Source organism: Betta splendens, chromosome 12, assembly GCF_900634795.4.
Source record: "Betta splendens chromosome 12, fBetSpl5.4, whole genome shotgun sequence".
Lineage (NCBI taxonomy): Eukaryota > Metazoa > Chordata > Actinopteri > Anabantiformes > Osphronemidae > Betta > Betta splendens.
In genome coordinates, this window is record NC_040892.2 from 13,344,512 (window position 1) to 13,356,006 (window position 11,495).

At 42.1% G+C, this 11,495-nt stretch overlaps 1 protein-coding gene across 1 annotated transcript; it reads left to right on the forward strand.

Moving 5' to 3' along the window:
• The first annotated feature begins 172 nt into the window (after positions 1-172).
• ghrb (growth hormone receptor b) lies at positions 173-11,449 on the forward strand. The gene is made up of 9 exons (XM_029168441.3): positions 173-838; positions 3,459-3,546; positions 7,610-7,745; positions 8,020-8,198; positions 8,318-8,496; positions 8,725-8,869; positions 8,964-9,054; positions 9,292-9,361; positions 9,804-11,449. The coding sequence occupies exons 2-9, from the start codon at positions 3,468-3,470 to the stop codon at positions 10,635-10,637; spliced, it is 1,713 nt and encodes a 570-aa protein (XP_029024274.1). The 5' UTR covers positions 173-838; positions 3,459-3,467; the 3' UTR covers positions 10,638-11,449.
• Positions 11,450-11,495: the final 46 nt, after the last annotated feature.

Consider the following 11,495-nt stretch of genomic DNA (forward strand, 5'->3'; position numbering starts at 1 on the left):
TGTTGAGGCTTGAACCTTCCTATGTGGCGTTTGCGTGTGTGTGTGTGTGTGTGTGTGTGTGTGTGTGTGTGTGTGTGTGTGTGTGTGTGTGTGTGTGTGTGGATGTCTGTCTGCCGCTGTATGAACCAGCGACCTGTCCAGGGTGCAAATCTAAATATCTGTGTGTACCTTGAGGATACAAAGATGAAAAGGCACCTCTGCTACTGAGTGAGTGGGAGACACGTATCACTGACTGAACACAGTAGCAAGTAATGAAACGTGAGTCCAGAGGCTGGAAAACAACCTGTACATTAGCAGCAGAGGAAGCGTTCACAGAACTAGACTAGACATTCTTTTTATAGTTTGTAACTACATATATAGCTATAGCTTATTGTACTATAATAAAGATGCATTTTGACTCGTCTAGTGCTTAGACCTCGAGACATTTGCCTTTAAATATTGTGATTTCTACACTAAATGCATCAAATAATACAAGTATGTTGCATAGAGAAAATCCCCAATAACCGTAACGTGGTCGTTTCCCAGAATCCCCTGCTGTACTGTCCCCCGCCGACAGATGTCGCCCTCCCTCTTGCCAGCTGTGCTGCTTCTGCTGTGACCCAGGCTCGGCTCGGGCTCGGCTCGGGCTCGGCTCAGGATCGGGAACGGACGGACTTTCTTCGACAGCGTTCCCCGCCCGCCCGGACCGGTCACACTCAGCCCCGGGTCGTTGGTAGCGGACTGTGAGGTGTGTGAGGTCTGTGTGGAGCGACCAGCTGCTGTGCGCGAGCGTGCGTGCGTGCGCGTGTGTGTGTGTTGTGGGGGAGTTTTGCTGCAGAGGACTGGACTCAACACCGCGGTGAGTTGTTGGCGTCTCTTTTCTTTTTCTGTGTTGGCTTCTAGTTCAGCTTCATCACCAACTCGACCTGTCGCTGTCACATGACATTGTCTTTTATAGTTTTCATGTGTTGTGTGAAATTGCATCCACGAGTAATAACTCCGAATATTACAACGAGCATCAACACGTGAGGAAAATGTTCCCAGTCCCATAGCGGGTTCAAAACAAGGGAGGAGGAGGGGCCGGGGAGGGGGTTGTATTGGGGTTAAAGTGGTCTGTACATTTAAACTCGACATTGAACGCACCGTCAATGTAACTCACCTGCAACGCGCCTTTTGCTCCTGCAGCCTTTTACTTGTACCTGGAAAAGCATGGTATTGTTATAAAACTGTAACAAATACAATTTATTTATTAAGGACTGGCACTAAAAACCAGGCCTTGAGTTGTCAAAAGAGCTGCACAAACCAGCATAAATAAACAAAATTAACTAGCTGGCTAATAATAAAACTTAGCTGGAACAAACCTGAATGAGCTTCAAGTCTTAATAATATTACAAATCCACATTTACGCATTAGTGGCATCAGATGTACAAAGCTAGTGATGTATGGCAGAGGTCACACCTCTAACGTGAGTAAACACAGTCTTGGCAGACCTTCTGTTAGCTTTGTTCCTGCCACCAGAACAGTTTGCCCTGTCCTTGTGCTGTTTTCTCCTCAACCTCCATCTGCTGGACCCTAATAAAGCTTTATCTTATCTTAACTTATAACAACACCAATCTGTTGCTCTGTATTATTCATTTCTTAACTTCCTGCAGTTGGAAGCTTCGCTCTTCTCTGCATTTATTTTATTCATTTTCAACACTCCAACAATGAACGTACAATGTTCGATTTGATCACATATTACAGAAATGACTGATAAAGTTGTATTGAGCCAGTTGTGGGTGTATGTGTTTCATAGGGTATTAAGGACATGAAAGCAATATCATTAAATATATCATTTGTTTTGTATCTTCAAGGACAAGTTCCAGTTTAATAATTTTATGCAGTGATGCATGCTTTTATTTATTTTTACATTATACATTTACTGTATGTACGATATATTCCTCATTCAACTGCAAAAAAAGGCTACAGGTAAAACAGATCAGGACATACAGTAAATTTTAAATTTGTTCTTCCAAAAATCTAATGCCATGACTTTGTGCGATCACACCGGTGACAATAGTTTACTCTTATTTATGAGACATTCCAAAATGTAAACTGTATTCTGCTGTCAATATCTCAGTTGTGCAGTATGTTTGCACAGAAAGGTTGTTTTTTCATTTGTTATCTGCTACATTTCTATTGATCACACAAAACAAGACCTATGACAAGGACACATTCATTATGAGGTTGGCCTTAGGACTGTTCCAGACATTCATCCTTTGGTATTTAGAGAATTCTTTTCATGAGACATATTTTTTAAAGATGTAAGTAGAAAGTGTCTAACTAAATTTGTAAAATACAAAAGTGTCCAATTCACTTAAATATTAAGTTTACTCTCATATACAGTAAACTAGAAATAATGTCATAAACAAACTTAAATGGTTATGTCAAGATATTTCTCCAATGTCTTAAATGTGGTATGCTCGACTTTCAACAATGGCTTTATTAGAAGAATCAGTAATTAAGCCCTGGGTTTAGATGAGGCTGGTTGAGCCAGAACGCAGCGCTGCTGTATGAGCGTCACGTTCAGAAGCGATGTGCTTCATGTTGCACAACCGGCCTCTCCAAGAAGGATAAACACTGTGTTTACCACGAAGACAATGAATAAATGTCCATGCTCTGATCTAAAGCTGCTGGGCCGCATGCCTCTACACATGGTTTACGCTTATCCATTAAATCTTTATTTAATGATTTGGAGTGGATCTTTAAAAAGATCCACTCCAAATTTCTTGCTGTCATTTTGTTTTTGTACTAATCACTTAACGTTTTTGATGAGTTGCTCATAACAGTGTTAATTCTAGACACAAAACCAAATTTTAGCTGTAACATTTCAACTAACTTCAGTCAGATTTCTCTCAAAGTTGTGTATTAAAAACCTTCACAACAAAATGGCTAAAATTCTCAACAAAGTCTAACAACCTGTGCCTATTTTGAGCAGCTAGGGAGCTTCAGCAAATCAGGATGAATGTAAACAGTCACACATCAGTGCTGCACATGCAGATCAACCATTTTAGGAATGACCATTGAACTTTATCATCGCTGCTCACACTTACAGCTACTGTATAGACAAACCTGACAACCTGAATGCACATTTTATGACTGTGGGAGGAAGCAGGAGAACCTGGAGAGAACCCAGTTTGCTTTTAAAACTTTGGACTTAAAGTTTAACTATGATGGTTTAGGGAGCAAACTAAGTTATGGATATATAATTCATTTTTCACTTACTAAAATTTCAAAAGCAAACAGGAACGTTTTAATCACTGTTATAATAATTTTTTTCTGACGGATGCAATTTCGCAAAGCACCTTTTTCCCTGTTTTGTTAATATGTAATAAACTTCCATTTACAAAAAAGTAGCAGGAGGGTGTAATAGTGGTAGTGGGCTGGGCCTGCGTGCTGCTGAGCTCTTTGCACTAACATTCGCCACGTTTGTCTCTCAGCTCGACACCATGGCTGCTGCTCTCAACATGCTCCTCATCGCTCTTCAGATCTTAACGGCACTGGCCCTGGAATCAACCTCTGAACAAGGTACCATTACATACAGGTTGTTTTCTGATTACCTTTGTCTTCACTCTACAACTAAATCAGAGTTTTGCAACACGTAGTTTTGACACAAGTGTGTTGTTGTGTGTATTATAAACGAAGAACACAATTCTGTTGTGCAACTTCAGGGCCTTGTTTTCATGAAGATCTCTGACATCTGTTGTTGTTGCTCTGCGTATCCGTGTGTTTGTAATAAATAAACTCAGCCACAGGGAACAGGCGGCCTGCAGTAATGCAAACCATGCTACACAGTGACCATGCTGCATTGGCATTTGAATGAAAATGAAATGTGTTGCACAACAGTGGAACCCTCCTCACAGAGCCATAGAGAACAGCCAGCGAATTTCCAGTGAAGTGGCTTCCCAGGAATTCTGGAGAGTGGAGAGCAGAGAGCACTCCACTGCGGAAACAATGGGAAGCTGTTTCTGTGTAGAGTCTCCCCTTCCTTCCAAATAGCCGCTGAGTGGCAGTGGAAAGCCTGTGTATTTGCATCCACAAGCTGTGTTTTATCTACAGACGTAGACTAGGCCTGCGTTGACCATTTGAGTCACGTACAGACATCCTGTGCTTTGTCTTGTTATATAACACTGGCAGTAACATAGTGGGGATGTGGACAAAGGATGGGTCCCCTGCTCCCGCTTCTTACTCTGTGCTGTTTCGAGTCTGTATGTTATATTCTACAGTGATTTGTCAAAAAAAAAACTAGAAATCGGCAGTGCCTCATGAAAGTATAACTATTTGTGTATTTGTGTGTTCGCCCTTAAATGAATCTATAGGTTTGTGAATCACAGTCTACAGGTGCAGTGTTGTTGAGTGACTCAAACAGGTTGAGTGCTGCTTTGGTGAATGGCTGCGTTCCCAGTGATCAAATGCTAAATTAGAGCCAATAGAAAACAAATGTCGTCATCATGGTGAGGGAGGTGGTAGTGGTGGGTTCGGACAACAACTGACAAGCAACTGTTCAACACCAGATTTACTGTAAACATCAAAGCATGATTTATAAGCTCACACATCTGTGCACATTTTAAACCTAACACCAGCTGCTTTACTGTATGTCACTGTATTTTACTAAACATTATAATTGTGCAGACCAGTGGTGGATTTAAAGTGCTGAATCTTCAGGTTTCTATTAATCTGCCTAATATCCAGTGGCCTGTGAGAGGAGAATCGCGTGCGAGGGACACGACGCTGCCTTTTCCCTGCTTAAAATAACACCTCTCACTTTCTAACCGTTGGAACACCAGCTGCTGGACTTCCAGGAACTTTATTACTTTACTGGCTCTGCAGCAGTAAAGAAGCATTTTTTTTCCTCGTCTCCACCTGAGCGCCGCTGTTTGTATCACTCGAGGATCAGAACATTGGCTGTTAATGTGATTACAGTTCTTGAGTGGTCATTTTGAGCACACACAGGCTTTTTCATCCACGTCGGCCTCAGCTCTGTGCAAAAATACTGACCGGTTTTCACAGCGCCGTGGCCTGAAGCCAGCAACGGAAATGGCTTTCTTAAACGGAGAGGATGAGGCTTCCCCCCCAGAGAGTCCACTGATTGATGCCTGACCATGTGATAAATACCCGCTTGCCCTGCGTATGTTCACAGGAAGACATCAGCTTTCCACCAACACAATGTGCCATGTTAAAAGAGGCTTTAATGGGGAAAACATACACTGATTATCTCCATGTAGAAGTATTGAGCCAGGAGACACATCGAGCTGTCCTAGTTGTAAACGAATGAGATCTGTTTAAGGTTTGACTGAGCACTGTTTAAATGAGCTCTTCCTGTTTAGTCACAGCTGAAGTGAAACACACCTGGTCTTATCAGGGACGATGTTTTGTTTCACTCTGGAACAGCAACATCCGGACAGAAGAGTCCTCAAATGAGAATGGATCGCGTTTCTATGTCACGGTCTGGGAGGTAATCTGTGTGTTTTGTGGCTCTGAGGACTGCGTTTCAGAAAAGCCCTGCGCGGTGACTGTTTGCTCACACCAGAAGTGAACTCTGCTTGGCAGCTACTGAGCAAACACGGCAGCGTTTTGACGTGCAAGCACAGAAATGAAACCTGCCACAGTCACAAGGTGATCCAGTTCCAGGCACATATTCTGCCAAGATGGCAGCGGATTCCTGCTAAAGCGTGCTTTTGGTTTCCTTAAACGTGCTTCAGTAAATCCTAAACCTGAGGGCTTTTGTTTGGAATAAGTAGGTTTTCCTTGTTTCTACTGGGCAACAGCATTAAACCATTTATATTGTGTTCTACAGTAGCTCTGAATTGTCATAAAGAATCACAAAAGCAGTATTATGTTGGAAGACATTGAAGAACAAAGCATCAAAGACACAGTATATCAAAGGTAGCTGCAGAACAGAGTTGGAACCTTTGTATCTATCACCATCTATGGCTTTGTAGACAGAGTGTGTACGCTTGACTGGCCAGTCCAGCTTTGACCACCTCAATCATAAAACCCACAAAGGGCCACCATCTGTCTATTAATACAGTCAGTGACTCCATTCAGAGCTGTTGACTATGTATTCAACCAGTGGATTGGTCTATAAGATAGGGCTAATTCTGACTTCATTGCTACTTTAATCAACTCAATATGTACATTTAAAAAATATATCTGACTGACTCCTTGTACCAGGAGGAGGAGTCATATTTCACTCTACGTTCTGTGGAGCTCAGGGAGACGCAGTTTATGTTTTGACAAGTTATAAAATCGCAGTTTATTCGTTCAAACACTCTGCCTAAAACTTGAAACCTAACCATGTCCACTCACAGACTCTGGTTTTGAAAAAAATATGCTTCCCGGCCATATTTTACATTCCTAGTGAGAAGGTCATAGTCTTGATTACAGAATAAGTGAAAGCTCTCTACAGACACAAGATGCTTATCACAACCTTGTTAGAACAAGGACAAGTAAGGACCCAAAATGCTTAATCCCACAACTTGTCACTTGGGGGAATTTCAATTCAATTAACAAAAACATATCTGACAGACAAAACACACATTACACCCATTATTACACTGTCATAATACAAGCAACTAATAATCAGCTGTCAGACACAGAAAAAACAAGTCTTACACACAGTAGGACAAAGAGGCTAACAAGAACAACTGGGGATGATTAGAACCAACAAATGAGCAAGGTGGTCAAAACGAAGAGAGGGAACAGGAGTAAAAATCTAGCAGAAGATGCTCATAGAACAAACGCGTTTGGTTTTATCAAACGATTAAACGCTGAACTCTGCATAGCTGAGTGTCACATTGATTTTTCTCCTAATCCGGAGCTCAGCACAGTTCCAAGGAGGAGTGTGGGATCGGGTAAACAGGTTATTTTTAACCTGTGACTCCCCCTTTCCTGAAACACCCTAAGAGATATTCATCCTGTGCTCACAGCGCAGCCTTGTAACTGTGGAGGAGCTGTGTGTTGTTCTCACACTTCTCAGTACTCAGCTGGTCCGGCTCATGTTGTTGTCCCTCCCTGAAGTGCTGTCCCCAGAACCCCAGATCACACAGCCTCCTGGTAATACTGGGCTCAAGCTCCACAGCCAGTTTAATTCTCTGACTCTTGCAAGCTATAGTACACATACAGTACAGGTCATTATGCCCCCTGAAACATGCCTGCGTTTTCCAGTACACTCAGTTTTGTGCACACTAAAGATTCTGGAATCTGTGTAAATGTACTGTGTGCACATGCTTTGAGTTTGTGCAGATCACAAAACGAGCTCCAAATGGTACTTTACTGTAGGTTCAAGTGTGGTTGTGAATTCAGGGGAAGAAAATACTTCCCTCCAAAACAGCCATGGCTGTGAACACACTAGGAGCAGCTTTTCCTTGGAAAGCAGTAAAATGTCTTCCAAGAAAAAGCTGATGTATGTCCTGTGGCTGGGCTTTTCCCTAGAGTTAGGCTACAGTCACTCTTCTGGCATTAAAATGTTGCAAGGCCATTCCCGGGGGCGACCGAGTCAAAAAGGCAGCAACACAAGTAAGGCCCATCTCCACATTACAAGCAGCGATCACATATGTAATGACATTTCTCTCCCGTCTCTCTTTCACAGCCCTGCCCCAGAGACGCCCATATCTCACTGGCTGTGTCTCCACCAACATGGTGACTTTCCGGTGCACATGGAATGTTGGCTCCTACCAGAACCTCTCTGAGCCGGGAGCGCTTCGCTTGTTCTACATCAACAAAATGTGAGGAGATATATGAAGAGATTATATAAAAATCTAATATTCATACACAAAAGTGTGTATCAAAAGTGTGTATCATATATATATATATATATATATATATATATATATATATATATATATTCAGGTTTCCTGCAGATTTACTTAGTGAATGTTTTTTTCTCAGATAATCATATTCTAATGATGAAATTTACAGTATCCTACATGAGCCTGACTGTGTAGCTGTTGCTTGTCATGCCACCACCCCCCGCATTTGACATTATATATGTTATTGCAGATCACCACAGTTGTCTTATCAAAACTGGAGTGAGTGTCCTCACTACAGCACTGAGCAGCCAAATGAGTGCTTCTTCAATGAGAACCACACAACCATTTGGACATCTTACAGTATCCAGCTCCGCTCAGGAGATCAGGCCGTCCTCTATGATGAGAACCTCTTCCAGGTTCTTGACATTGGTAAAGTTACTTCGTAAAGTTCAGTTGTCAAGGTCCCCTAATAGTCAGTGTTTTGCCAAATATTCTGATCGCATATCCCAGTGGATAAAACTTTGGTGATTTCCCGACTGTCCCTTCAGTGCAACCAGATCCACCCATTGATTTGAAATGGACGTTGCTGAATGTCAGTCTAACTGGCACGTACTGTGACATCATGCTGAGCTGGAAGCCGCCCCAGTCAGCCGACGTGGAGACGGGATGGATGACGCTGCAGTACGAGGTTCAATACCGTGACATCAACTCGGACCTGTGGGAAGTGGTGGGTGTCAATCAAGTTTATTTAGTGTGTTAAAATGGAACATTGGTTGGTTATTTTTGTAGGTTTGCACCGTGTTTGGAAAATTCATTATAGAATTAGTTTCATGTGGTGTAAGTGTTACTGTAGTGCAAGTCTGCAGCTCCATGATACATTTTTCCTTAGCAATAGAACTCCATGTTCCGTAATGTGATGATGCTGCAGGATTCAAAAACGTTTTTTTCACCACAGGTCGACCTTGAGAAAAGCACACAATGCTCCATTTATGGCCTTCAAACTAATGTGAATTATGAGGTTCAAGTCCGGTGTAAAATGCTTGGTGAAAAGAAGTTTGGAGAATTCAGTAGCTCAGTGTTCGTCCACATCCCATCTAAAGGTAGACACTCACTTAGAGAAAGATGATATTACTATGATTGTACAGTACGTAGCTGAATTAGGTTGTTTGACTCTGCGTCATTTTACTTTGGCAGGATCTCGATTCCCAGTGGTAGCTTTGCTCATCTTTGGTGCCTTGTGTTTAGTGGCCATTCTGATGTTAGTCATCATTTCACAGCAGGAGAAGTAAGTATTTCACAGCCATTGGGAACCACAGTACTGTATGTGTGCAGAAGCAAAACTATTAGAAACATTTAGAAATGAGGGAGTGCTGCTAGCTGCTGTGTGGGTTGTCTGACCTTGGAAAAGTGCCGCTGTGGGTTTGTTACCAGGAAACGTATTTAAAGTATCGCAGTGATTTGTTTTTAGGTTTGTGTTGTTTTGTATGCGTCCAATTCACCAGTTTTCCCTTTTTTCCCTAAGGTTGATGGTGATTCTTTTACCTCCTGTTCCTGGGCCTAAAATAAAAGGAATCGACCCTGAATTACTAAAGGTATTCAGCCTATCTGTCCACAGTTTTGATTTTTGACCAAGAATTCTTCTAAGACGCATCCTAATTGCGCACACTGCATCTTAATTGCTCATCCGGGTGAAACATGTTATTGTTTAGTTATGACATTTTACCTTGTTGCCATAAATTAAATAATTATTAATTATAAGCATTATTTCAGCTTCATTACTAATTACAATATACATTCAAACTGTTAAAAATGCCCCAGTTCAGTTCAATCCCAGATTATTTTTTTCTTTCTTGTTTTTATTATTAACAATTTGCAACACACTAACCAGTACTGTACTGTCAGTGTCTCTCTGGATCCCGATATAAAGCTGTAAATATGTTTAAAAATTTTTTTTCATGACTCAAAGTTTTTTCATTACCACTGACCTGACTCTCAACCTGATTGTGTAACGAAGCAAATTTATGTATTTCACAGAGTGGAAAACTGAGAGAGTTGACGTCCATCTTGGGTGCCCCCCCTGATTTGAGGCCAGAGCTGTACAACAGCGACCCCTGGGTGGAATTCATCGACCTGGACATCGAGGAACACAATGACAGAATGTCAGACCCAGACTGTCTAATGGAGCGATCCGTTTCTTCCAACTGCTCTCCTCTCTCCATCGGTTTTAGAGACGATGACTCAGGCCGAGCCAGCTGCTGTGAACCAGATCTTCCCTGTGACCTAGAAGCCTCAGCTTTCCACAGTCTCATCCCAGTCCAGACCCTCAGTAAAGATCCTACGTCCACAGGAGCCACTGAGAAAAGCCCTCTGGTTCTGGGCACAACCACTGCCAAGCCACCAGTTTCAGCTCTGGGCAGAGAGGCGATGTACACCCAAGTCAGTGAGGTCAGGTCATCTGGGAAGGTGCTGCTATCGCCTGAAAACCAGACAGAGGTGGAAAAAAGTAAAGACATTATACCAGAGAAGCAGAAAAAGAACAATGAGTTTGAGCATGCAGAGCTAACTGCAAATGATGGGGGCTACACCTCGGAGATCAATGCATGGAAAATGAGCTCAAGACCATGTGAGGGGGGCGTGAGTGAATCCTACCACACAGCGTCACCGTCACCTTGTTCTGAAACAGATATTACGACCGTGTCCCCGCTGCCACCTCCTCCTGTCTACACCGTAGTAGAGGGTGTTGACAGACAGAACAGTCTCCTACTGACACCAAACCAAACACCTGCCCCTCAGCTGATAATCCCAAAGACGATGCCATCACCAGATGGCTACCTGACCCCTGACCTGTTGGGAAGTGTCACACCATAAGTACGAACAAAAAACAAAATGAACTGTACAAAATGGAGGATTTGGATCAAACTTGTGAACAGCTTGATATTAAAATGCGGTGCCTGAATGCCTACTGTAACACAGATAGAAGGTGCATCTGTACCTGTCCTGTCATCACTTCATCCTCCTCTGGCAGAATGGTAAGGGTGGTTAAAAGGTTGTTAGTGGCAAAGAACGCTGCAGAGGTGGAAAGAGAAGTGTTCATCGGGAATGAACACAACCAAGACTTTAGTAGGTCAGTTGTCATCAGTCTGACATCTACTACACCGTCTTTCCATCCTTTCAGGCTGCTTTGATCTAAATGTGTCTGCTAGAACACATGATGCTTAAAACTTGGTTTCGTGTATTAATGGTTCATAAAATACCTTTTAGCAGTGTGGTAGTAAACAGTTTCATATTGAAAGACATGACAGTGAACAGCTCCTGTGTTTATGTGAAATCAGTGTCAGTCCAACTTTCCTTTTGCAGGCTGCTATATGTGTTGTACATAAAGTATTTTTTGTAATTTGTCGTTTTAAGGGAGAATAGGTCATGTGCATCTGTAATATTAACAAATAATATTAATGCAGCTAAGGTTCTAACACATTTACAATTACTTTGTTACCTAACTAAAACATAATCTGTAAATCATGGTTTAAAACATGCTTGTGTTTGTTTGATGCCCTGAAATGACAGCAAACGGTATTTGGGTCGTCAGATGCTAATAGACGCTAAATCAGTATTTCTTTAATGCATAAACGGTGCATTTAAAATAATACACAGTAATAAAAACTCGAGGTACGTAATAACAAGTTGTACATTGCTTTTGTTACATCATTACATCCACTCTCATCTTAT

What these genes read in the sequence shown, in the direction of transcription:
- ghrb (XM_029168441.3), top strand. Translation starts at nt 3,468, where the DNA reads ATGGCTGCTGCTCTCAACATGCTCCTCATCGCTCTTCAGATCTTAACG. An exon ending in GGAATCAACCTCTGAACAAG is followed by an intron (nt 3,547 to 7,609) that starts GTACCATTACAT and finishes TCTCTTTCACAG; the next exon opens with CCCTGCCCCAGAGACGCCCA. An exon ending in TTGTTCTACATCAACAAAAT is followed by an intron (nt 7,746 to 8,019) that starts GTGAGGAGATAT and finishes ATGTTATTGCAG; the next exon opens with ATCACCACAGTTGTCTTATC.